Genomic DNA, 22931 nt, shown 5'->3' on the forward strand with positions numbered 1-22931 from the left:
TCAAGAGTCAGGGGCTTTTACTCAATTACTTTTAAACACAAGCTTTGGATCACTCAATCTGTTAGTGAGAAGAAGGGCATAACTACATTTTTCCTCCACTGGGAGAAAGGAAACTTCATATTTTCACTACAGTTTATATGCAGCCTGTCAATGTTTTGCTGGAAGGTTACTGGGGGGAGTAGCAGGCTTGGGCTGTTTTGTGTAACTGTTTCTGCTGCTTTGTGTGTAATGGCTTTTCCTGGTGTTCGGAGCTGCATCCCCTCAGAGGGTCCCTGCCCTAGACTGAGGCACCCAGGACCACAGCTGCCCTCTCTCTCCCCTGGGCTCTGCTGTGGCAAGGATCTCCCTCCCTCAAAGAGGGCATCTACAGCCCAGACTGGTGACTGCTGTCTTTCTTCTCTACTTTTGGGCAGGGCTGCCTCCCTTTGGTACCCAAGGGATTTTTTAAGTGCTGTCTAGGTTGCCTCAGTGCCAGCTCGAACTAGCAATGACAAACGCAGGGCAGGTCATGATGCACCCTTTTATACTTTGTGCCTCACGCAGGTAAGAGTCTGCAACATATTTCAACTCTTGTACATTCATCCAGACATAACAGAGAGGGAAAGGCAAAAAGAATACTGCTTCTTTGTGTGTGTGTGTGTGTGTGTGTGTGTGTGTGTGTGTGTGTCTGTGGTTTCTTTTCTGTATGTTTGTTTGTCCCAGATTATGTCTTTTTTCTCAGGAAATTAATTTAGTGGGTTTTATTTTCTAGGAAAACTAGGCTACTCTTTGCACACTTTATGTAACATAAATGTGGCATCACAAATGCTAGGTACAATATGGAGGTACCTTTCAGCCTTTGATTTATATTTGAAAGAGCCTGCTTTTGAAGTGTGATCTGGACCTGGAAAGCTTTTACTCAGTCTCAGTTCCCACTAATGCCTGAATGTGGAAATGCTGCTTCTCAACATGTTAAACATCAGTGCTCTCACATAAAAAATACCAGAGAGAAGCATGCTCAGCACTGCCTGATTGTTTTGGGTTTTTTTTTTTTTTTTGTCCTGCATGGAGCTGTGGTGTACCTGTGCTAGTGGTACTTCTTATCCATGACACATCTTCATGGTAGCTGCCCACACCATGCGCTCCACAGAGTGCATGTCCAGGGTGCTCTCCATGGGAAACAGCAGCCCTTATGAGTGAGGAGGGGGGGTTGTTTTCTGAAATTCCCATGAGAGCCCAGCAAGCTGGAAAGTGTTGAATTTGTGCCAGCAAGGATTGATTTTTTCAAGTATGGATGAGGATGAAAAAATATTCCTTGTAGCAGATGACCTGGTGGATTACTTAAGTGAGTCATTTAGTAGACTGGAACGTGTTTTGTGCCCTGTGCAATTATCTGAACTTAATAAATGCTGGTAGCTGGAAACACAATGAAAAATATATGTTAAAATCTTAAAAATGGAAGTACATTTTAACTGTAAATATTACTAGAATTAAAATGATTAAAATGATATGATCAACAATACTACAAAGTAAAAGCTTAAAGTTGCTTTTACTTTATTTCACATTGATGAGGACAGGAGAAAAAACTTAGTTTTGAAACACCTGGAATTTGTTTATGTCTCAGATTTGCTTTATCTTAAAATGTTTTGAGAAAGCTCACTGGTTACTATTTCCGTGTCCTGACAGTTTTCGAAGGCATAAATACTTATTTGTTTGCATGCACACCTGTATTCCCCCAGCACTGAGCTCCAGTCAGTACACTAGAGAGGTGAACATGCACAGGTTTTCTTCCCCCATTCTCACACTCAGGGTCCTCTGGTAGCCTCTACAGATTTTGTACAGCCTTCACAGTGAGGGTGGTACTTTGTTTATTGCTCATCGCTTCTCTCTCAGATGCATAGGTAACCTAGCAAGCACACACTATGCTTATCATATATATTCCTTGACAGTTTTTAATTACTCAGATGTTATTTCCTTCAACTGTAAATCTTCTATTTCATATTTTAGTGGGACTTTTTTCTTTCTCTGGGGTAGCCCAATTATGAAAAGATTTCTAAAGAAGAGGAATTTCTTCTTTTAGTTCTTGAAGAGCTAAGATAGGCTCTTGAGGACCTCACCTTCTTGGGTAATGCTCTGACACAGAGCAGAGATTGGAAAGAAGCTTCTGAATTGTCTCACTCCCTGTATTTTTTTGTCAGCCATACAGTAGATGTTTTATTCAGAAGAGTATTGTAAGACATTTACTTCAGAAGCTCCTATAGGCCACAAAACACTTCTTGCAGTGATGCAAGACATGGGGCTAATAAAGGGACTTGTAAATTTTTAATATCCTACCCTTTTTACTAAAATTTTGGAACTCACGAACTTCCTACAGAGAAAGTCAACCTCCCTTTTTCCTTTCCATCCCATCTTAATATTCCTCAACAATCTTAACTGTCCATCCTGTCTCCAAAGGTGTAACAAAGGTGTTTGATGTAACACCTGAAAATGAGTAATCAATACAAATTAGGCACTTTGGTCTTCTAAGTAAAGAGAATTTTGAAAGAAAAATTTGTAGTCAAGAAAGAACAAACAGATTTCCTTTTAACCTGATAGGTATTAAAAATAAGTACAGTACTTGTACAGAAGTTTTGAACCTCATTAATCACTTTAATGTCAAATACGATGAAATTAATTTCACGTTTGCTTCCACAGGCATGCTGTTTGTTCTGAAGCAATTCTGATTCCAAAACTTGAACGATAGAGTAAAGCTCCTTTTGACTCTTGCTGTTCTTGAAAAGAGGTTCAGTAAAGAAACATGAAAACAGGGACTAAAGCCCAGGTGTTCCTCTCTTAGATGACTATCATAACCATCATACTAACAAGTGTCTATTTGTCTCCTACTAGCAACTCCAGCTGCAGATTTGAATGAGTGTACTTAAGAATAGTCTATAATATTTCATTAATTTCTTATCTCCCAAATAAAATAAAATTTGATTCCTTTGGAAAAAACAAAAAAAGCCAAATACATTTGAGATCACAAAAAATCCTGAGGGAAAAGTCATTATGTTATTATAAAAAAACAACTGTGTGGGTGAGACATAGTTCTGATTTTCCTCATTTTGAGTATATGTGTATTTTGTAATCATTGATTCCACTTGAGACTCAAACAGCAGTGCAGTTTTGAATCTCATAATCTTCAATCTCTTTTAGCAGATTTCCACCAGCTATGTTTATCTTTAAATAAGGTTCAATTTTTCTGTACGTCTCATGGGTGTGATTTTTTGAGCAAATTGTGGACTTTTGTAATTTACTTAATGCTCTCCCATTGAAAGATCAATACTTGTTTTGCAAAACTGATTATAATCTTTTTTCTTACCACATAAAGCTGTGTTTAAGAACTTCCTGTTGCTTTAACCTCATGTATTCATAATGCAGTTTTCTTTTTCTGGCAGAGATAGACTACCTGTCCCAAATTGCTACTCTTGTGATCTATAGTTCTCAACTGGAAGGGCACGGATATCAGAGCAAGTGAACAAGTGTCAGCACTTTGTCTTTGAGAAGGACTCTGCTTTGAAATATGGTCTTAAATTTTTTGACTGCAAGTGCATACATTCCAGTTGCTTCACTTTTCTTAGTCTTAAGGAAAACGGGAAAGACAGGGACAATCTGTAGCATTTTTCTTGACATGTTATTGTCAGTTATTTTTGATAAAGTAGTCAACAGTTATGGGGTATGTTATGTTTTTCAAAGCTTTAGTTTCACATATTTGTCCCAGGTTATCTGTAAATGGTAACAAAATGCAGTAGATCTGTAAGTTAGAAAAGACACTTCTACTATATAGCTTTTAAGTATACTTATTCAAGATTTCTTAGAAATCAAGTGTGAAATCTATTTAAGTTTCTATTAGATACATTAACTCATGTTATGTAAATGTCATTATGGGATTTGAGATAAATGTGGCAATTTTGTAAAAATCAGAATTAGCAATGAAAAGTATTCTTTTCACAACCATGTAGGCTTACATCTGCCATTACTCACACATCACATGTAACCTGGCTGTCACTTCTCTATGTCTTAGTAAGCACTTATCAGGTCTAGGGACCAGGTCCAGTCATGAGAATCTACTTCAGTTTCTGTATCTGTTCTGCTTTCAGCGTGTCTACTAAAGATTGCCAGTAAATATAGGGACGTTTCTGTGATTCTTTAATGATGGGGTTTTTTTCCACTTCAAGAGCAAGCAAAACAAAATGAAGCAAAGAAAGCAGGACAAGTCTAAAATTATTTACAAGTTATTGCTCTGTACAAAAGGTTTCAGTTGTCTACTTTTAGCAAGCAATGACAAATAATCTGGAACACGTGGAATTATTTTTTCTCTCTCTTGAGTTAAAACATTTTACTCTGACTTCAAAATTTTTATATTGTTGTGTTATGTACAAAAGGCAGTTGACATTATTCACATTATAATTTTCTATGGAAAACATCAGCCTGCACTGTATTACTGGATTTAGTTCTTTACAGTGCATTAGCTGTTAATAAAGATCCTATAGAAATGTTTTTAGAAAATGAAAATTGGAGATAATTTAGCTATTGGTAGCAATTGTCTCAGTTTGAACAATACACACATTTTTGAGAATGTGTGTGATGGGAGTATTACTGAGAAATTGGATGAAATAGGAGATACTGTGTCTGTGACATAGACCTGTGAGTGAAGAAAAAACTCCTAAATTGACCAGATAACAAGGTTGTCTTTCCCCAGCCTGGCTTTGGGCCTAAGAGTTCTACCGGAATCCTCTGCCAGATCCCCACACCTGCAGTCTTAATTTAGGAAGGTTTTATATAGTAAGGTGTAATTCCTGTTCTAATTTCAGCTAATTTTAGCAGAAACTGTTGAAGAAATATGTGGATCCTTTGCAGGGTCAAAAAGGGGGAATGGTGAAACAGAAGAGACTGATTTTATCTTTCAGTTACATTCTCTACTGGTATGGTTCTGCTGGAAATGATTAGAGCTAATGTTTTTTACAATCTAAAATCTTCATAGCAAAAAATGAGAGCAATGTTAAAATATGTCAGTTTTATGTTACTTAAAGTACAATGTATGTTGAAAAAAGGCTGTATTAAATCCTCTGTCGGAGGTTATCACAATTTCTTACTTATGCTGTGGTGTTGTTCCAAATTACATTACAACAGCATCATTGCATGAAAACAAGATGGCTTTGACAGAATATCTGAAGAATATTTATTGATAATATAAAATACCATTTTTTTAAATACTAGATAGTGCTGCCTGAGATAATAACTAAATAATAATTAGTCACCTGTTAATATTTTTGTAAAGTGAGCTATTTCAGATTTTAGAAGTACTACATTTATGCCTGGGATCTAAAGTGAAATCTTAAGCAGAATTTCCATTTTTATGCAATTGGGTGTATTATATATGTGCACTGCAAACATAATGATGATAAGTAACCCTTGTTATTGCCATTAAATGGAGCATGTGCCAGTGCAAGAAGTAAGTTAGCAGAACACTTGTTTTTCTAACACAGAAATAAATTCTTAATTAATAGGAGACCTGGTTTTACCTTGTCATTTTAGTACAGTTAATAAACCTAATATTTAATATTGGTCACAGACCAGTCAGTGACTTGTAAACCACACCACACACTATCATACTGATGCAAGCAATCAGATATTTTTTTGAGAAATGTCGCTGCATCTAATTTCAAAGTAAAAGTAAAGTAATCCAAAATGAAAATGTAGGGTATTGAAGGTGAATGAAACAGCATGAGTCATTTATTCAGCCTCTTTGCTGCTGCGTATTTTTTATTACCGGTATTATCAAGAAAAAAAATAAATACTCTCATGAATTATGTGAGGGTGCTTTTCCCTGCTGAGGTGACTCACACACAGCTTCATATGTAAACCTGACAGATTAGAGACTGGCTAGTCTGATTACAAACTATAGTCTGGGATATTGCTTTAATTGAATTAGAATAATTATGCATTCTTCGAAGAGGAATGTCACGGTTGCATGATCATGTTAAAGCAAGATTTGTCTGTCTTCAGGTAATCCTAGCTGAGGCTGCTTTCTGTCTGTTAATATTGAGAAAGACTTGTGATAAGAAAATATTCGGAGTGCAGATACTTAATTTTTCCTTTTTCTTTTTAATAAATCTGTTGTGTGTTAGTTGCAACATACTGAGAAGGGAGAAAAATTCAGGAAACTTTGAATGTTTATAGTAAGTTTTCCTGCTAGCAGTTCAGATTCTTGTATTGATAATCTTTTCTTTTAACTATGTTTTCTTTAAGGCCTTATTCGATTACAAGAGCTCATCAAGGCTCCATCACGATACAACCTGAGACTAAAAATCCGTCAGTTACCAGCTGACACAAAAGATGCAAAGCCATTGCTAAAGGAGATGAAAAGAGGCAGGGAATTCCATGTAATATTTGACTGCAGCCATGAAATGGCAGCAGGCATCTTGAAACAGGTAATCCTTATTTTGCTTCAGATGGCCTAATATTTTTCATTCCTAATAAATAAAAATAATAGCATTTAACAAGCAGGGAAATTGTATGCCAGTTTATTGAGCCTTAACTGAAAATCAGTCAAGGATGTTAGAGATAATTTTACTGGTGACACTAATGGTAGGTGCTTTCGTGATGTTTTTTTAAAGGAACAGATTAATCAGTTTGTATATAGGGAAAAAGGTACATCAGTCTTTCAACTATGAAAAATTGGTACTTTGAAGAAATTATGATTTTAAATGCTTGCTTAGATTATTATTATTGTTGTTTATTTATTTCAAATTGAAGCCTCTATATTGTGACTTTTAATCAGGTGGTGATATTTAAATAGTATGTTACCAGCAGGCCACGTTAATGAATTCTACTGAGAGGACAGAACTAATAGATACCTTTTAGAAACGTATTTTCCTTGCACTACTAATAGGACTACAAAACACCTGAATGCATTTGTTCAGGTGGTCTGAAAGTGTTTGCTTTGCTGTGTTCAAGAAAGATGAGTAGGTGAGATACAACAAAATCACAAATTTAACTGGTTTCATAATAAAGAAGAGAATTCCAGTGATGTCTTCCAAGAGAAGGTGGCAATATATTGGTATGCAAAGACAATACAGTGATATGCATAGAAGACAAGCCTTTCTGTGTCTTTAGTTTTATGAGCTAGCTCCCAAGACTGGGAATTTCTTATGCTCAGAGGCCATTTTCCCTATAGTTTTTAATTGCACTATGTCTTTCAATAAGGAGGACAGGAAGGAGACCTAAACCAAGACAATATCCTACATTTATAATGCATAGCTTTTAGTGACTTCATGTTTTTATTATGTTTGCTAGCATTGTTTAAATTGAAAACAAAATGTGCTTAAGATTTGAAAATACATTTTTCTTAAAAGGTATTTAGGAGTATTTTAAATATTACTGTGGGAATCTAAATGCACAAGTATAGGCATCTGTTAGAAAAGTGTTGCAGTTTTTGTCAAAGTCCTGTCTAAATTATCATAAAACCTAACCTGCAGCTGATATTTGGAATACGTTTTAGCTTTTAACTTTTATTTGGACAGTTTACAGACTGGTAATCTGATAATTTTTCAGACAATGTCAGAAGTAAAAACACTCCCAAATCCTCCAGAACTCTGATGATTGCTTTGTGTAAATATTCTGGTATTGTGAGAATTAATTGTTGCCTTCAGTAGATTTAAAGAGGTGTATCTGGTAGCAACTTGGCAAAGAATTCCATTGATTATTCCTGGAAAGGAAAAAAAAAAGATATTGTTTACTTGTGTAGCCTTTTTACAGTGCCAAGATTGGGTAAAAATAACTGTAGATATGAAATGATTGAATAAATCATACTAGTCTAAGGCAATTTTTGTGCAGAGCATGCAGATGTGATTCTCAGGTGAACATGTGCTTAAGAGTGATGACACATCCATAGTTTACAGCTTTAAAATTGTATCTACAAATATTTGTTCTTATGCTTAACTGTTCATTTAAAAATGCGCAGTTAATCCAAATATATGTGGTACTGCATAGTTAGCAAGACAGGTGAAGGTACTTGATAGATATCTGAGTTTCTAGTGTAATGCTGTGAATATTTGTTCTTTCTTTTTACTGAAGTATTATGTATCTTGCTGTTCCAAACTTGACTCAAGAATATTTTCTTCCATGCCTGGAAAAATGTCTACACGGATAATATAAGCCTGGGTCCTTCTTTTAAATGCACAGTATTGTTTATCAAAATAGAAAAACTGTTTCTTATTAGGTTATTGTTTTTAAGGGAAGGGTTCAATAATGAATGAATATATTGTCGACTCAAATTTTGTGTGGTAACTTAATGCATCCATTAGTATGTAAAACTATAAGGCTCTTTCACATTTACTGCACTAAACAGTCTAATAATATTCTTTCCATCGGAAGATCTGGTTCATAAATTCCTTTAATAGTCAGTAATCTGCTCTAACTGCTAGGAAATGACTTGCTTGACCTAATTTTAGTATAATTCCAACCCTATAGTCTTATCCCAATAGTGTTCTTTTGCAGCTTTTCATTGGCCATGTAAGTGTGATAAAAATGTATTATGTGACCTCAGAAACATTAATCTTTTGTTTATTTTTTCAAGGCTTTAGCTATGGGAATGATGACAGAATATTATCACTATATCTTTACAACACTGGTAAGTGGCTTGTAGAAACATAGTGATGACATCTAACAAAGATGTTAGTTTACTTAATTATATTACTTGACAAAGTGAAAAAGGTCTCTCTGGAACGAGGTATGAGTACAAGATGTTTTCTCTGTTTCTTATGTTCAGTGAAAACTCATCAGGACAGTTTAATTATTATTCAACTGTGAGCCCTGGGAAACTGATAGTACTGAACAAGCAACTGACTCTAGCACTGCAGTTTTTAACTTTAAAGCAGGGTTAAGTATATAATTCACAATTGATTATTTATGTCACGAATTTCATACTTTATCTCCTTTAGATAGTTGCATGTGAAGATTTTAAACTTTTATCTTCCATATTTTTAATACAACATTTTACAAGGTACCTCTTCGTGTCATATAATTCCTGAATAATTTGATGTGAATATTACCAGCATTTTATTTAACAATCCACATGAACTTTTTAGGCACACAAATTATGCAGTATTTTTGGTGTCCATTGAAAAAGTAACTAGGAAGGAACCGTTCTTGGAACCATCAGATTTAACATTTGCAATAAATGAACATTTAAAATGAGAATGTTCTTACAAAATATAACATGTATGCGAAGTCCCTTTTTTTAATGTTCACCACAGCTTAAGAAATAGTTTAAAAGATAAAATAGTACTTTAGAAACTACAGGTGTGTGCTTTTCTCTGTTTTCCATTGTATTCAAATTTGCATGTTTAGATTGAAGTTCACTAAAGTTCTTAAATTACAAGTCATTTAAAACACGAGACAGATGTGCCTTGGTAAAACCATGCTTGAAATGACTTATGTTTAAAGTCGCATACATGTTTAAGTCCTTATGGAAATATATGCTTTGTGATAGGATAGAAAGTTCATTTCAAAACCACAAAAGTTCATGGAAAGTATTAGCATGGAAATAAGCTATTGAGTAGAAATTTATTGCAAAATAATCTGTGATGTTCATTGAAACTGTAAAGGCAAAATATCCTGCACAAGTAGCTGTCTTACTTTAGAAGAGCAAGTTTTCTATCACTTACAGATTTAGGATTTCATACAACAGAATTTCTTTCAACAGTCTATCAAAGTGGATTCTAGATGATTCCAGGGAATTTTTTAAATCTTCACTTTTCATTTTTCTCTTGGTGAAAATAGCTTTTTTGAGTGGTCTACTGTCCACTGGCATTTAATTTTTACATTAAAAGCTATGTTTAAAAATCACTGGTTTCTGTCATTCTTATTTCCTTATTAGAACATTGGCTTTTTTTTTTTTGGAGAGACAAGTATTATATTGACTTGGAGCTATGAAAAGGTAATTTATTGCACACAAATGGATGGTAGATTCGCAATGTAGCTTTTGAACTACCGTCAGACTTCAGTTGTTTGATTTATTAATTACTTCTTATCTGACATAGTGAAAGTCCTGTCAAGTAGATTTTTCCAGTCACAGTTTTAGCAGCAATCTTCCATGTATTTTCATCTTCATTGATTCAGAGTCTAATTCAGTAGCTCATTAATACACTGACCCATGTGTATTTAAAATATATGCATAATATTGTTGTGTATATTTATTATATTCCAGTGTAAACATTAATGTGTTTGGATGAAATAATTACATCTGAGGTTCTGACTTTTTTGCAATAAAACCAGAGAATTTTTAGAGGAAAGATATACCATAGTTGCATATCTCAAGTATTATATATGGAAGATGGTGTTATAATTGCTAGCTGTAATTAAAACAGGCTGATATTTTTGTGGGCTTATTGATGTTAACAATGAATAATGAATTGTAGTCTGGCTTTCTGTAGCGCAGTATTTAATCTTCTTCATCTCTAACCAATAAACAAAATGGACTCAGAAAAGTGTTAAACCTAACACTTCAATTCCATGGAAATTTATAATATGTTACAGTGCCAGCAAAATTTAAGAGAATGAGATGAATGACTATGAATTATGTGGAAAATTCCTATGGTCAATTAAACTAAAATTATGATACAAGACAGTAATGTCTTAAGCAGAACCTTAATTATGTCACTTAAAAAAAATATTTAAAAGGAAACAGAAAGTTTGTTTATAATGGACATAGCTAGGCCTAGTGACTCATGAGTGTGTTTTTTTTTTCATCAACTTCATACCTGTTTTAATTCCCCATGTTGAAAACATGATTTTAGACCTGGGTTTCCTGAAGACAAGTACTGGTTTATAAGAATTCTGTCAAAGGATTAGGATAATTTCAACTTTACTTGCTTGATCTAAATTTTGATTAATTTTATATATTTTAGTTTATATATGCCTCTTTGTGTGTTGGGGGATTAAGTGTACAGACACAAGTATGTATGTATTGAAATACATTAATTGGCAAAGTTTATTCTTGCAGAGATAAATTCCTAGTTAAAGATATATCCATGTTTGGAAGTATGAGTGATAGCTGTGAAAAATTATTTTGGTTAAATTTAAAGCCAGATACCTTCCCCCTCCTCCTTCTCCTCCCCAGTTTATCATATAAAGAATGACATGTTCAAGTTTCATAGAAAGTGAAGGCACAGGGAAAGTCTTGTTCTGTTTATTTTATGGTTTGAAGTCTGCTATGGTAAGCCAAAGAAGTAGCAATTAATAATAGTATTTTTAGCAAATAATAATAATAATATTTAATCTATTTAACTAGTAGTGGATACAGTTCTTCAACTGGATTTAGCATTTCCTGAAAATTTGTTTTGTTTTGGTTTGTTTGGTTTTTGTTGGTTTTTGTTTGTTGGTTTTTTTTTGTTTGTTTGTTTTGTTTATTTGTTTATTGGTTTGGGTTTTGGTTTGCGTTTTTTTTTTCCCCTAAAAAAGGCAGTTGAAGCTGTTCTTCCGCTCTGAATCAGGTTATTCCCACTATAGGCTCAGCTCAGTTCCTTGCACACAGTCACAGGCTCCATGCAAACAAAGCATATTTCCTAGCATATATGCATCCTATATGTATAGCATTGTTACTCTGCAAATTTCAGTGCCCTCATCTAGGTAGATGGTCTAACAATTGAAATGGGAATTACAGTGTATTAAAGAATTTATATGATGGCCATTTTTTTCAGGACCTGTTTGCCTTGGATGTGGAACCCTATCGGTATAGTGGTGTTAATATGACTGGATTCAGAATTCTAAACACGGAAAATACCCAGGTGTCATCTATCATTGAAAAGTGGTCTATGGAGCGCTTGCAAGCACCTCCTAAGCCTGATTCAGGTCTGCTGGATGGATTTATGACGGTATGAATATCATTGTTTAGTTCCTTTCTTTGTATATGTTTGTGAAGCTAAAAAAACCTTTTAACATTTTATTTCTGTTACTAAATTTTTTTGAGGTATGAAACCAAATATTATTATAAACATGAGTAAGAGAGTAACTGTGGTGTTTTTGCTTATCTGTAGACTGAATACATGATCATATTAACTTTCTTTCAAAATTACTTTATTTTCTCCAAGTGACAATGCCATATTTTAAATATCTAATTCATTTAGACACAATTACATACCTGCAAATAAATTTTCATTCCTAGGTTTTCAGTGAGTTTCTGCTCATTACTTGGAATTAAATCTAGAATTACAAACTCAGGAAAGGATTTATTTTTAAATATATCCTACATTAGGAGCCCTTTAGTTTTTCAAGTTTGTTGAAAGATCTAATTTCCACTTTGAGCAATTTGTAATATATTTGCTGTCAGAGTTCCACTGTTCTTTGGATTTTTTTTTAATATTTGTTTTAGAAATGTTTGCATGTTCCATTTGACAAATAGCAAACTTTTTTCTCGAAGTTTCTCAAAGAAAGTTGTTGTGTTAATTGAGCCACATAACATGGCTAATCATTTGAACAAAATTTTTCTACTTACAAGTTTCAAAGATTTTATAGTCATTAGATACTAAGTGACAATCAATATTTTAAGAAGCTAATTTCCTTTTCATCTTTTTTTTTAGAAAATTATCCTTTGTAGAGTAAAATACTTTCCTTATAATTGCTTGTATACAGTGTCTTGCACTTCCCATAGTATAGTACTTTAAAAGTTACATTGTTTTCTGTAAATAATTACAAATAACCAAATGAACCCACCAAACTTTCAGATTTGTGTGACACATGCATCTGGCTTACATATTAGATGCTGATTAGTATTTTAACTCACTATTTCATGCTTCCTTGTTTGCATTAATATTTTCATTCTTTGATTTTTTACCTTTTATAATTTAAATTTTTAACAGGTCAAATCACTCATTGTAGTTGTATATTTTATGCAGTGATCAAAGACATAATTGATTTCAAACCTTCAGATAGTTACCAAGATCAGTAGCGATAGTTACTTTATGAGAACTTAGGGCCATGGTAAATAAAACAATAGAATAATAAATGTTGGAATAGAGTTCTGTGGGCCAGTCACATTTATTTTATCTTTTTTGGTGCTGTAAAGAAAGTGCTGTTCTTGGAAAAGCTTCTGATGTGAAGCAGAAACCTGTTATTGCTAGATGAATGTATAAGACCATACTTTATGCCATTACTTCACCTCAGGGTAGGAAAAGACAAAGAAGTTCATGAAAAATATTCGGGTTTCTCTTCTGGACCCTTAATAGTTCTCTTTGTAAATCCAAGTGGAACCATGTATTCATGCAGCCTGTGATGAACATTTTATGGGGATTCTTTATGTTGATAAAGCACCTGAATGTACTGCGATTACCTGAGTTTTAGGAACCTGAGATATGCAGATACAATTTAAAGGCCTACTAATCTTTAAAAGTGTTGAGTGCTTACAGAGCTTTTATAATTTGGCCATTAGACACAGAAAACAATAGGTGTAAAAGGAAGTTATATCATGACATAATTACATATTTTTTCTCCTGTGTTCAGAATACAATAAGTAATTTTATTGACATATTAATTAAAGTTAAGCTGGTAAAATCTGACTTGTTTCAGTGTTGTGTATTTAGTCAGAAATGCATTCAGGAATTAAAGATTCTACACAGATATTGGTGCTGTTGTGGAATACTCTAACTGATATGGTCTGAACTGAGAACTTGTTTTATTTTTACTGCTTGATAATGACTACAGCTTATTAGGAAAAATCTTAGCAATAAACCTGCTTAATGGGAGTGCATTTTGCTTGAGCCACATAGCTAAATGGCATTTAATCAGGTATTAAATTCCCTGAAACCGGAGAATTTGCCAAATTAAAACCTGAGATTTGTATATGTCTGAGCATTTAGGGACCTCAGTGAAAATTACCTGGTTTCCAATGCAGTTACGTATCACAAAGTTGTAAGTTCTGGTGGTGCTATGTGCTCCAACCTCTGACTTTGCCACAATATGTCTGACTTTCCCATTTAGCCATCATGACAGAGTTAGAACTATCAAACTCTGACATTGCGTTCCCTTATTTATGATTCATAGAGTTCGCAGTCATAATTCTTGTTTCAGTTTGTTTTCAGTAGTCTTGTATAACTCTGTAATTACTATGTAATTTTCCTATAATTATCTGACCGTTAGTATCCCAGTGTGATAAAATATGGGTATAAAATTTCATCTTTCTTTACAATGTTCCAAGTCAAATTTCCAAGTGTGGATCTTAAATTATGAAGACTGAATATTTTTGTTAAATATTAACAATACTGTCATCTGTACTGTATTAACGGAAAGTTATTCTGGGAAGCAGAAGCACATGCTATTTTCAAGAAACTTTACTTTGGTATACTTGACTTCTTATTTTTGAGTCCATACAAGTAGCACACAGAAAGAGAAAAAATGCCACAAATCCCTGAGCATAAATGATCTCATATATTTATATATGACAACTGTGATTCAGACCAAGCATGGAAGAGCATTAATAAAGTGTTCTGATTTCTGATTTGTTTTTACTGTGCAACTATTAATCTTCCAGTTTTCTGTGCATCAAGTCAGACCTTAGCATGCATAATTAAAATGACCTAACAAGCCCTGCTGCTTCATTACCGGAAAGTTGTCCTTCCTAATTGCTTTTCCCTATCATCTGATTTAGCTATGTGTTTTCATCTTACATGGAAAGGAGTGTACTTTTTGTATTGTGACAATTGCTTCTATTGTTTAATATTCACTTTAGTAGCTGTATATGGCAGGTGCAAGAAAGCACTATGCTATTTGATGAATGCTATTGCTAAAGTCAGTATTAAAGTATTTTCCTCTGAAAAATCATAGTTTTGATCCAATATTTTTTGTAGGTTGCTGTCATTGTTTAAGCCCAGCCAGTAACTCAGAACCACGCAACCACTTGCTCACTCCCTCCTCTTCTTTCCCCCACTCCAGGAGTGACGGGGAGGAGAATCGAAAGAATATAACTCCCATGGGCTGAGATAAGAACGGCCAGTAACTAAGATGTAACACAAAAACACTATGGCTACCACCATAATAATGATAAGAAAATAACAAGTGAAGGGAATACAATTGCTTACCACCTGCCAACTTATACCCAGACTGACCGGAACAGTGATCTAGCCCGTCTGGGTAACTGACCTCAATTTATATACTGGGCATGACGTGCTGTGGTATGGAATACCTCTTTGGCTAGTTTAGGCCAGGTGTCCTGTTTCTGCTTCCTTCCAGCTTCCTGTGCCCCTTCTCACTAGCAAAGCACGAGACTGAAAAAGTCATTGATCAGAGTAGACATTACTTGCAACAACTAAAAACATTTGATGTGTTATCAGCATTGTTCTCGGACTAAATCTGAAATCACGTCACTGTGCCAGCTACTAAGGAGAAAAATAACTGCTACAGCTGAACTCAGGACAGCTGCCTAGCAGAATGGAGCATTATTTAGTTGTATGTTTTCTCTTTCTGCTCTTGAATCTGTTTTTCTGCCACTCCTCCCCCCCGTCCCGTCCCCCCCCCCCCACCTCATATCTTTTTTAAAATTTCTCCTTTCTTTTCTGGATATAGACTGTTTTTCAAGCTTAGGCACTCTCCACTGTGAAACAGTATTTCTCAGGAAGTGAAATCTATTTGTAATAAAATATAAGAGTGATATTAAATACTCAGGGAAAAATGCAGAGATTTGTTGCATGCCTAGTATGGTTCATTTGTGTATATGAGATTTTCATCTCCTTAAAAAAAAAAAAAGGGAAAAAAAAGGATTTTGTTAATAAGGTTTTAAAAAATAAAGTTTGAAAATTTTAAAAGTTGATGTATGGACATCCTCAGATAAGGAGAACAAATCCAGGGATATTGTCTTTAAATACATAATTGTAATAAAGATGTAAAAATTATGAGCAAAAGTGCTAATACCTTCATACATTGTCCTTAATTGAAAGAATACACAGATGCATTCACTCCACAGAGCTGTCTAGGAAATTAATTTCAAAATATCCATTTTGAGGGATACAGTAGAAATGCTGAAGTTAGAATTGCTTTGGAATTTGAGAATGAAAATCAAAGAGAGAATAGTGTTGGATTCGTAAATGTGTAGGTATTTTCCCCTAAGGAGCTCTCCATATTTGCACACCTAAAGACTCAGGGAACACATTTATATGTGCTTACTTTGTTCTCTATTTCCCTTGATTAACGTTGCTAAGCAACCACTCAATGTCCAGACCTTATGAACATCCTGTGAAGTCTAGTTTATGTGACTGTTCACCTTCGTAGCTTTGTGTCGTGGTTTAAACCCAGTCAGCCACACAGTTTCTACTACACCCCCGCCTTTTTCTTTCCTTCCCCTCCCCCCGCACCCTGCTCCCAGAGGGATGGGGAGGACAATTGAAAGAATGTAACTCCCACAGGTTGAGATAAGAACAGTTTAGTAACTAAGGTATAACAAACCACTGCTGCTACCACCAGTAATAACAATTATAAGGGAAATAGCAAGGGAAGAGAATACGATACCACTCGCTGAAAAGAGCTCAACCAAGAAGAGCGTGCCCTTCTGGATAACTCCCTGTCACCTCCCCTGGGCATGACGCGCTGTGATATGGAATACCTCTTTGGCTAGTTTGGGTCAAGTGTCCTGTCTCTGCTTCCTCCCGGCTTCCCCTCCTCCCTGGCAGAGCATGAGGCTCACAAAGTCCTATGGCCAGTCTAAACATCTGAGCAGTAACTAAAAACATCAGTGTTATCAGCTCTGTTCCCATGCCAAAAGTCAAAACACAGCGCTGCACCAGCTACTAAGAGGGAAAAAAATGAGTGCTACTGCTAAACCCAGGACACTTTGTTATTTCAGTTCGGTATTCTCAAAAGTTTCATTGAATCCAATGGTACGACAATAATTGCTAAAAAAACCCCAAGAATAGTTGAAGGATGAGTATAGATGCACAACAGTGACATATTTTCAGTTGCATTAAATCTATGTTTTTGAAAAATCCTAACACCTTGTATTGAATTGGACCGATACATGAAGACTGTGTTAAATGGTCATCTCTCATCAGGCGAATCAGCCCAAGAATCATGTTAAACTAATTTGGTTAAGCTAATGCAGCTGGAAAATGTACTTTATCCCACCACGGACAAGACTGGAAAAGATTAAGAGTGTTAAGGAAGGCTTTGAAACCATCGCACTTGAAGCTTAAGATTTATCTGAAACATAAAAATCTAGAATTAAAAAAAAGTGATTCAGTTTTTCTATTATGATATACCCAAGGCTTAATGATGGATACATACTCTATTAGAATACCAGCAATCTGTATATTTAGTTAATTTTACTTTTTAATCAAATTTTGTTTTGTACCTCAATTTCTTAGTTTCTCTTTCAGTGTTCCCCAAAATTCATGCTTTGTTTTACTCCCAGATGAAGCAAAAATTTATGGCGTCATCCAGGATTTTCTTTCAGCACGCTTCTGGAGTTTGATTTACTCAATTCATCCTGGATGTAAGGATATTCAATAATTGTATAAAACAATAATAGACAGTGTGGTTATTACATTGGATACAAATTCTGCATGGAGATAGGAAGTTCTAAAATTTAGTTTTGTTTGGTTTTTTTGTTTTTTTTTATAGTTATTTTATAGAAGATAAGACTTATAACACGTTGTTACATGATAGTCATTTTATTACTCTAACAGTAAAAAGGTATTTGTGAAACTACAAATTCTTAACTCTACCTAAGAATACAGAAATAACAGTTATAGTTGAGATAAAAAGTTAAACAATAATTTAGTAACTGCTAGCAGGCACTGTGACTGGACAGGATTTGATGAGAAAATGGTGGTGTTCAGGTTCCTGAGGGTGAAAAGATCCATGAAAATAAAAAGAAATATTAATTATAGAAATACAGCTTTGGATTCTGATTTAGAGCTTCAAAGAGGATAGCTTGTTATGTAGACAGCTTTATAATTACCCCTTTAGCAAAAGGAATTTTCTGGATTTGCTGATGAGATGTGTTTAGTAAAATAGTGTGGCAGCAAATGTGTACTTCAAAGGAAATACTAAACAATTACTTATTACTGCATTACAAGCTAAGAATTTCCCCTAGGCACAGTTTGTGAGTTTAGGGACTATGCATAATTTCATGCTGTAAGATATTTTAAAAATTTTATGTCAGCTATCTTGAGAATTAATCACATTATTAAATGTTTGACTCTTGTATGTAGTCTTTCTTGTTATTTTAGAGACGTGATCTATCAGAAATTTGTAATCCTGTTCCAAAGGAAAGATATACCCAAGTGTTGTATAGAATTTAGCAGAAACTGTAGCTTCTCTCCTATGGGAGATTTCATTGAATTCTTTCTGATGTTGTTTGAGGGTGTATGCATATATTTATAGATATAGTATGATTAATGTGGATTTATATAAAGTTTTTGTGTTAGAACTGTCCTGTTACATGTTCACAAAGTAAAAGGAGAAACTTGCATAACAGCAAATACGGAAATGGAAGAACTCGTGCAACCTGCAGAAGCTCCTATGCAGTCTGTAAGATTAGCTGAAGCATAGGTTGTTCAGGAAATAAGTTCCTTTACTCAGGAAACTTGATAGTGCCCACACTGTATGAAATCTTAAGTCTGAGGTGACTCAGACTTAAGATATGCAGCCCTGTATACAATAATCTGTCCAGAAAAGGACAACAAAGCAGATGAAGGATCTAGAGCACAAGCCTTATGCAGATTGGCTGAGTCTGAGGGTTATTTAGTATGGGCAAAAGGAGGCTAACAGGAGCCCTTATTGCTCTATTACATCCACCTTGAAGGGGGGTTTTAGGGAAGTGGGTGTCCATCTCTTTTCAGAAGTAACAAGTAATAAGAAGAAATGGCCTCAAGTTGTGCTGGAGTGGTTTAGATTGGATATTAATAAAAACTTCTTCCTTCTTCTGAAAGGGTCGTAAAACATTGGAACAAGACTACGCAGGGGACTGGTGGAGTCACCATCCCTGGAGATATTTAAAAGAAGTGTACATGTGTAGATATGTTTAGGGACATGGTTTATTGATAGACTTGGCAGTGCTAGGTTAGTGGTTACTCTATGATCTTAAACGCCTTTTCCAATCTAAATGATTCTATGACCCTTTGAAGATAGCTTTCTTAGAACATGCATTCTGAAATTCAGTTTAATAGTTTACTTATGTTTGCCATGGTTTAAGCCCAGCTGGTAACTCAGAACCACGCAGTTACTCGCTCCCTCTCCACTCTTGTTTTCTCCCTCTCCCAGAAGGATGAGGAAGAGAATCAAAAGAATGTAAATCCCATGGGTTGAGATAAGAACAGGCTATTAACTGAAGTATCATAAAAAACTACTACTACTACCACCAATAATAATAATAATAATGATAAGGGAAATAACAAGGGGAGAAAACATAAAACTTAAAAGGGAAAGGGAAAAAAGCAATAAACACAGGTGATGAACAATACAATTGCTCACCACCTGCAAATCGATACCCAGCCAGACCCGACCAGTGATCTGCCCTTCTGGGTGAACCCTCCCAGTTTATATACTGGGCATTACATGCTGTGGTATGGAACACCTGTTTGGCTAGTTTGGGTCAGGTGTCCTATCTCTGCTTTCTCCCAGCTTCCCGTGCTCCTTCTCACTGGCAAAGCATGAGAGACTGGAAAGTCCTTGATCGGGGTAAGCACTACTTAGCAACAGCTAAATCATTGGTGTGTTATCAGCATTGTTCTCAGACTAAAGTCGAAAACACAGACTGCACCAGCTACTAAGAAGGAGAAAAAATAACTGTTACACCTGAACCCAGGACAATACTCTGTATCTTTTGTAGCTTTAGGAAAAGTGAAACAACAGCAAGATTACTTTTATTCTTCTATTTGTTGTTATGGCTGAGCAATATTGTTCTTAGGAGCAGCATAATCCATTAAAGCTGGTAATCAGCAGACTTATTTGCAGGAATGAAAAACCGTAGCAGTCATTATGGCTACAGATGTGGGATATGGAATGGTGAGAGGATAGCCATGCTAGGTTAAGCTGCAGAGTGAACCATTCAATTTCTGGAGAGAAAGGATTGTCAATTTAGCCCTTATTTTGTACTCATCAGCTTCAAAGTGGCATTGCCTCTTAGGGCTGGTATGTACTTAATTCTAGTGAGGTTTAAAAGTATGTTCTGGGTAAAATCCTGATCCTTTGGAAATCTGTATGTATGTGCAATTTGCCTAACCTTTAGTTTGCTACATAGATGTTAGGCTTAGATATGATAATGTAGATGCAGTTTTTTTTTTTGTTTTTTTTTTTTTTTACTGGAGTATTAAATGCTACATACTTTAATGGAGTGAAAAAGAGTAAAAATCATATGTAGATATTTGTCTCTGACTATTAAGGTGATTAGTTTGGGCATAATTTGGAACAACTGACATACATGGTAGAAAGAAATAAGCTTCTGGGCATACCACCTCTCTGCTAAAGACATGAAGGGGTATGTATTTAAATGTTTTTCCATTTTTCTCCATTTCCAGATGTATATGTGCTTATCTAATGAAAGGTATAACTTTTCCCTATAGATTTTTTTTTCTTCTTAAGCTGCAGCACACTATTTCTAATTTTAAATGGGTTCATATAGTACACAGACTTCCCTGGGACTTTAATCCAGACCAGATATATAGCTATTGCTTAAATCCATTTCTAAAGGGATAAATCTGTTTCCTGTCCAGAACATCATGGACTCAATTTTAGTGCTTTTCAGATGCTACAGAATATTGTGCCAGGCCTCCACCTGCCCCTGCAGAAGACCATGGGTCCCCTGTAAGCCCAAAGTCTGTGGATGTTTTGCATATCCTTGAGTATTCCAAATGGTACTATATGCATGCATTAGGGCTGCTTAATCAAGTTTCTAAGTGCAAAGAATTATAACAGTAAATATATTTTCCACCTGAACTGTCTAGTGGAAATATGGTTTCCACAATCACACATATAGAGCTATTAAACAGTGCCTAGGAATATTCAGGCATCAAATTGAATCTGCATCTGAACACCTTTATGTCAGACTGGAAACAAAATTAATGTGCTTTTATTATTATATATTTTATTTGTGAACCTGAAGCCTCTGCCTTCTGAACCCACATGCAGCATAAGAAGAGGTGAAAAAATAACATACAGAATGCACTAAAGAAAATTAAGTATCATGAAGCTGTGAAACAGAGGTTTCATATATTGTTTTTATACTCTTCATGCTCCCACTTCCCAGTGCCTAAGCCTTTGGGTTTTGTAGAATATATTTGGGATTTGATCACCCTTGAGAACAGAAAGCTCAGGGGAGACTTTATCACCATGTTCCAGTATTTAAATGCTACAAAACTACAAAGAAGCTGCAAAGAAGATGGAGACTCCATTTTTACAAGGAGTCACATGGAAAAGATGAGGGGTAATGGGTGCAAATCACTGCCAGGGAGAACACTAGCAGAAAGCTTTTTGCAATGAATAAAATCAGCCATTGGAATAATCTCCCCAGGGAGCTGATGGAATCCCCAGTGTTGGACACTTTTAAGATTTGGCTGGATAGGGTGCTGGGCCATCTAGTTAGGTCATGCTTTGCTAAGAAAGTTTGGACTAAATAATCCTTGAGGTGCCTTACAACATGGTATTCTATGAGAAGTCTGCATCTTATTTCAGATAATGAGAGGCTATGTAATATCCTGGAAATAAATATTAGAATTATTTAAAAAAAGTTCTTATTTTGTTGCTCCAGAATTATTTATTCAAACCTAGTGGGGAAATGCTATTGGTAAGTATTACAGAAACGATAAAGGATATTCTGCACATGTAATTTCTTTCAATGTTGTTTATAAAAACAAAATCTCATGTTATATTTTCGTCTTATGTATTAATGGATGTATTATTCAATGTCTGTTTATTGAGATGCTGATTGAGGTCTCAGTTCAACAAAATGTTCAATGTGTTTTCTTACCAAAAAACAATGCAGACCTTTTCAGTAGTCCTGCTGAAGTCAGCTGGACTAGTTTGGCACTTAATGTGAAATATGTAATTTTTTAAAATGCTACTTCAAAGGCCACTCATGTAAAAGAAGTGGTTTTAGGTAAGTTTGTTACATATTTTCACTCTTAGTTTGAGTGAAAACTGAGAGATAAAGATATTTCTGAACACAGGGGACAATAATTTTTCAGTCTTTTAATAATAAATGACATAATCGAGAAAATACCACTTTGCAAATTGTGTATGCATAATATGATTGTTCTTGTTGTTTACATAAAAGGTAAACAATATTAGCTTTAGACTATTTTGGATTTCTTAGCCTTCTTTATGCTTAAAATACAGGACAGCTATTCTGATATAATTCCAAAGTTTAAGTAAGATTGAAATTAGAATCCAAATAAAAATAACTATAACTGAAAGAATATTCTCATCTGCACGACTGTTGGAAAGAAACTTTTTTTTTTTTTTTAATTCATCTTCAAACCGAAAATAAAACCTAACACCAAACCCAAAAATAATAAAAACTTTTTTTGTGACAGTTCTCATTATTTCAGTCATGGTTCTTAGGAGCATGTTTCACACAATATAATTCATGTTAACATGATTGCTGGAAGCAGGAGGTCATCCTCAGCAGGTAATGTTGCAGTAGTGCACATCTAGAATTGAAGTCAGGGAAAATCAGGGTAGCAGCTGGATGACTGCTAACCAGTTATTTCTTGATGTTGTTAGACTAATTTAGAAGGTTTCCTGACTCAACTGGCCTGGACTCCTTGGAGAAAACTGGCATACCTTAATACGTCTTTTGGCCAGTGATAGATTTCATAGAATTATAGAATTAAAGTCAAGTCTGAAGAGACCTTGAGAGATCTTTTCCAGCCTTTCATGGGAAAGGGAGCCAAGATGAGATTATCTTGCACCCTGTACAGTTGTGTCAA

The 22931-nt window shown here is 34.9% G+C and overlaps 1 protein-coding gene across 8 annotated transcripts in view; it reads left to right on the forward strand.

Annotated features, from left to right (window-relative positions):
• Window positions 1-22931, forward strand: part of GRIK2 (glutamate ionotropic receptor kainate type subunit 2) — a 401313-nt gene that overhangs the window by 149822 nt on the left and 228560 nt on the right. For all 8 annotated transcript variants that reach the window (XM_061369881.1, XM_061369874.1, XM_061369873.1 and 5 more), the window contains 3 exons: window positions 6268-6449; window positions 8597-8650; window positions 11721-11894. In XM_061369881.1, the coding sequence (XP_061225865.1) occupies window positions 6268-6449; window positions 8597-8650; window positions 11721-11894 (410 nt within the window). The remainder of the gene's footprint in view (window positions 1-6267; window positions 6450-8596; window positions 8651-11720; window positions 11895-22931) is intronic.

This window comes from Neopsephotus bourkii, unplaced genomic scaffold (assembly GCF_033783945.1).
Source record: "Neopsephotus bourkii isolate Nb327-2 ecotype Australia unplaced genomic scaffold, CSIRO-AGI_Nbou_v1 NB_1511, whole genome shotgun sequence".
Classification (NCBI taxonomy): domain Eukaryota; kingdom Metazoa; phylum Chordata; class Aves; order Psittaciformes; family Psittacidae; genus Neopsephotus; species Neopsephotus bourkii.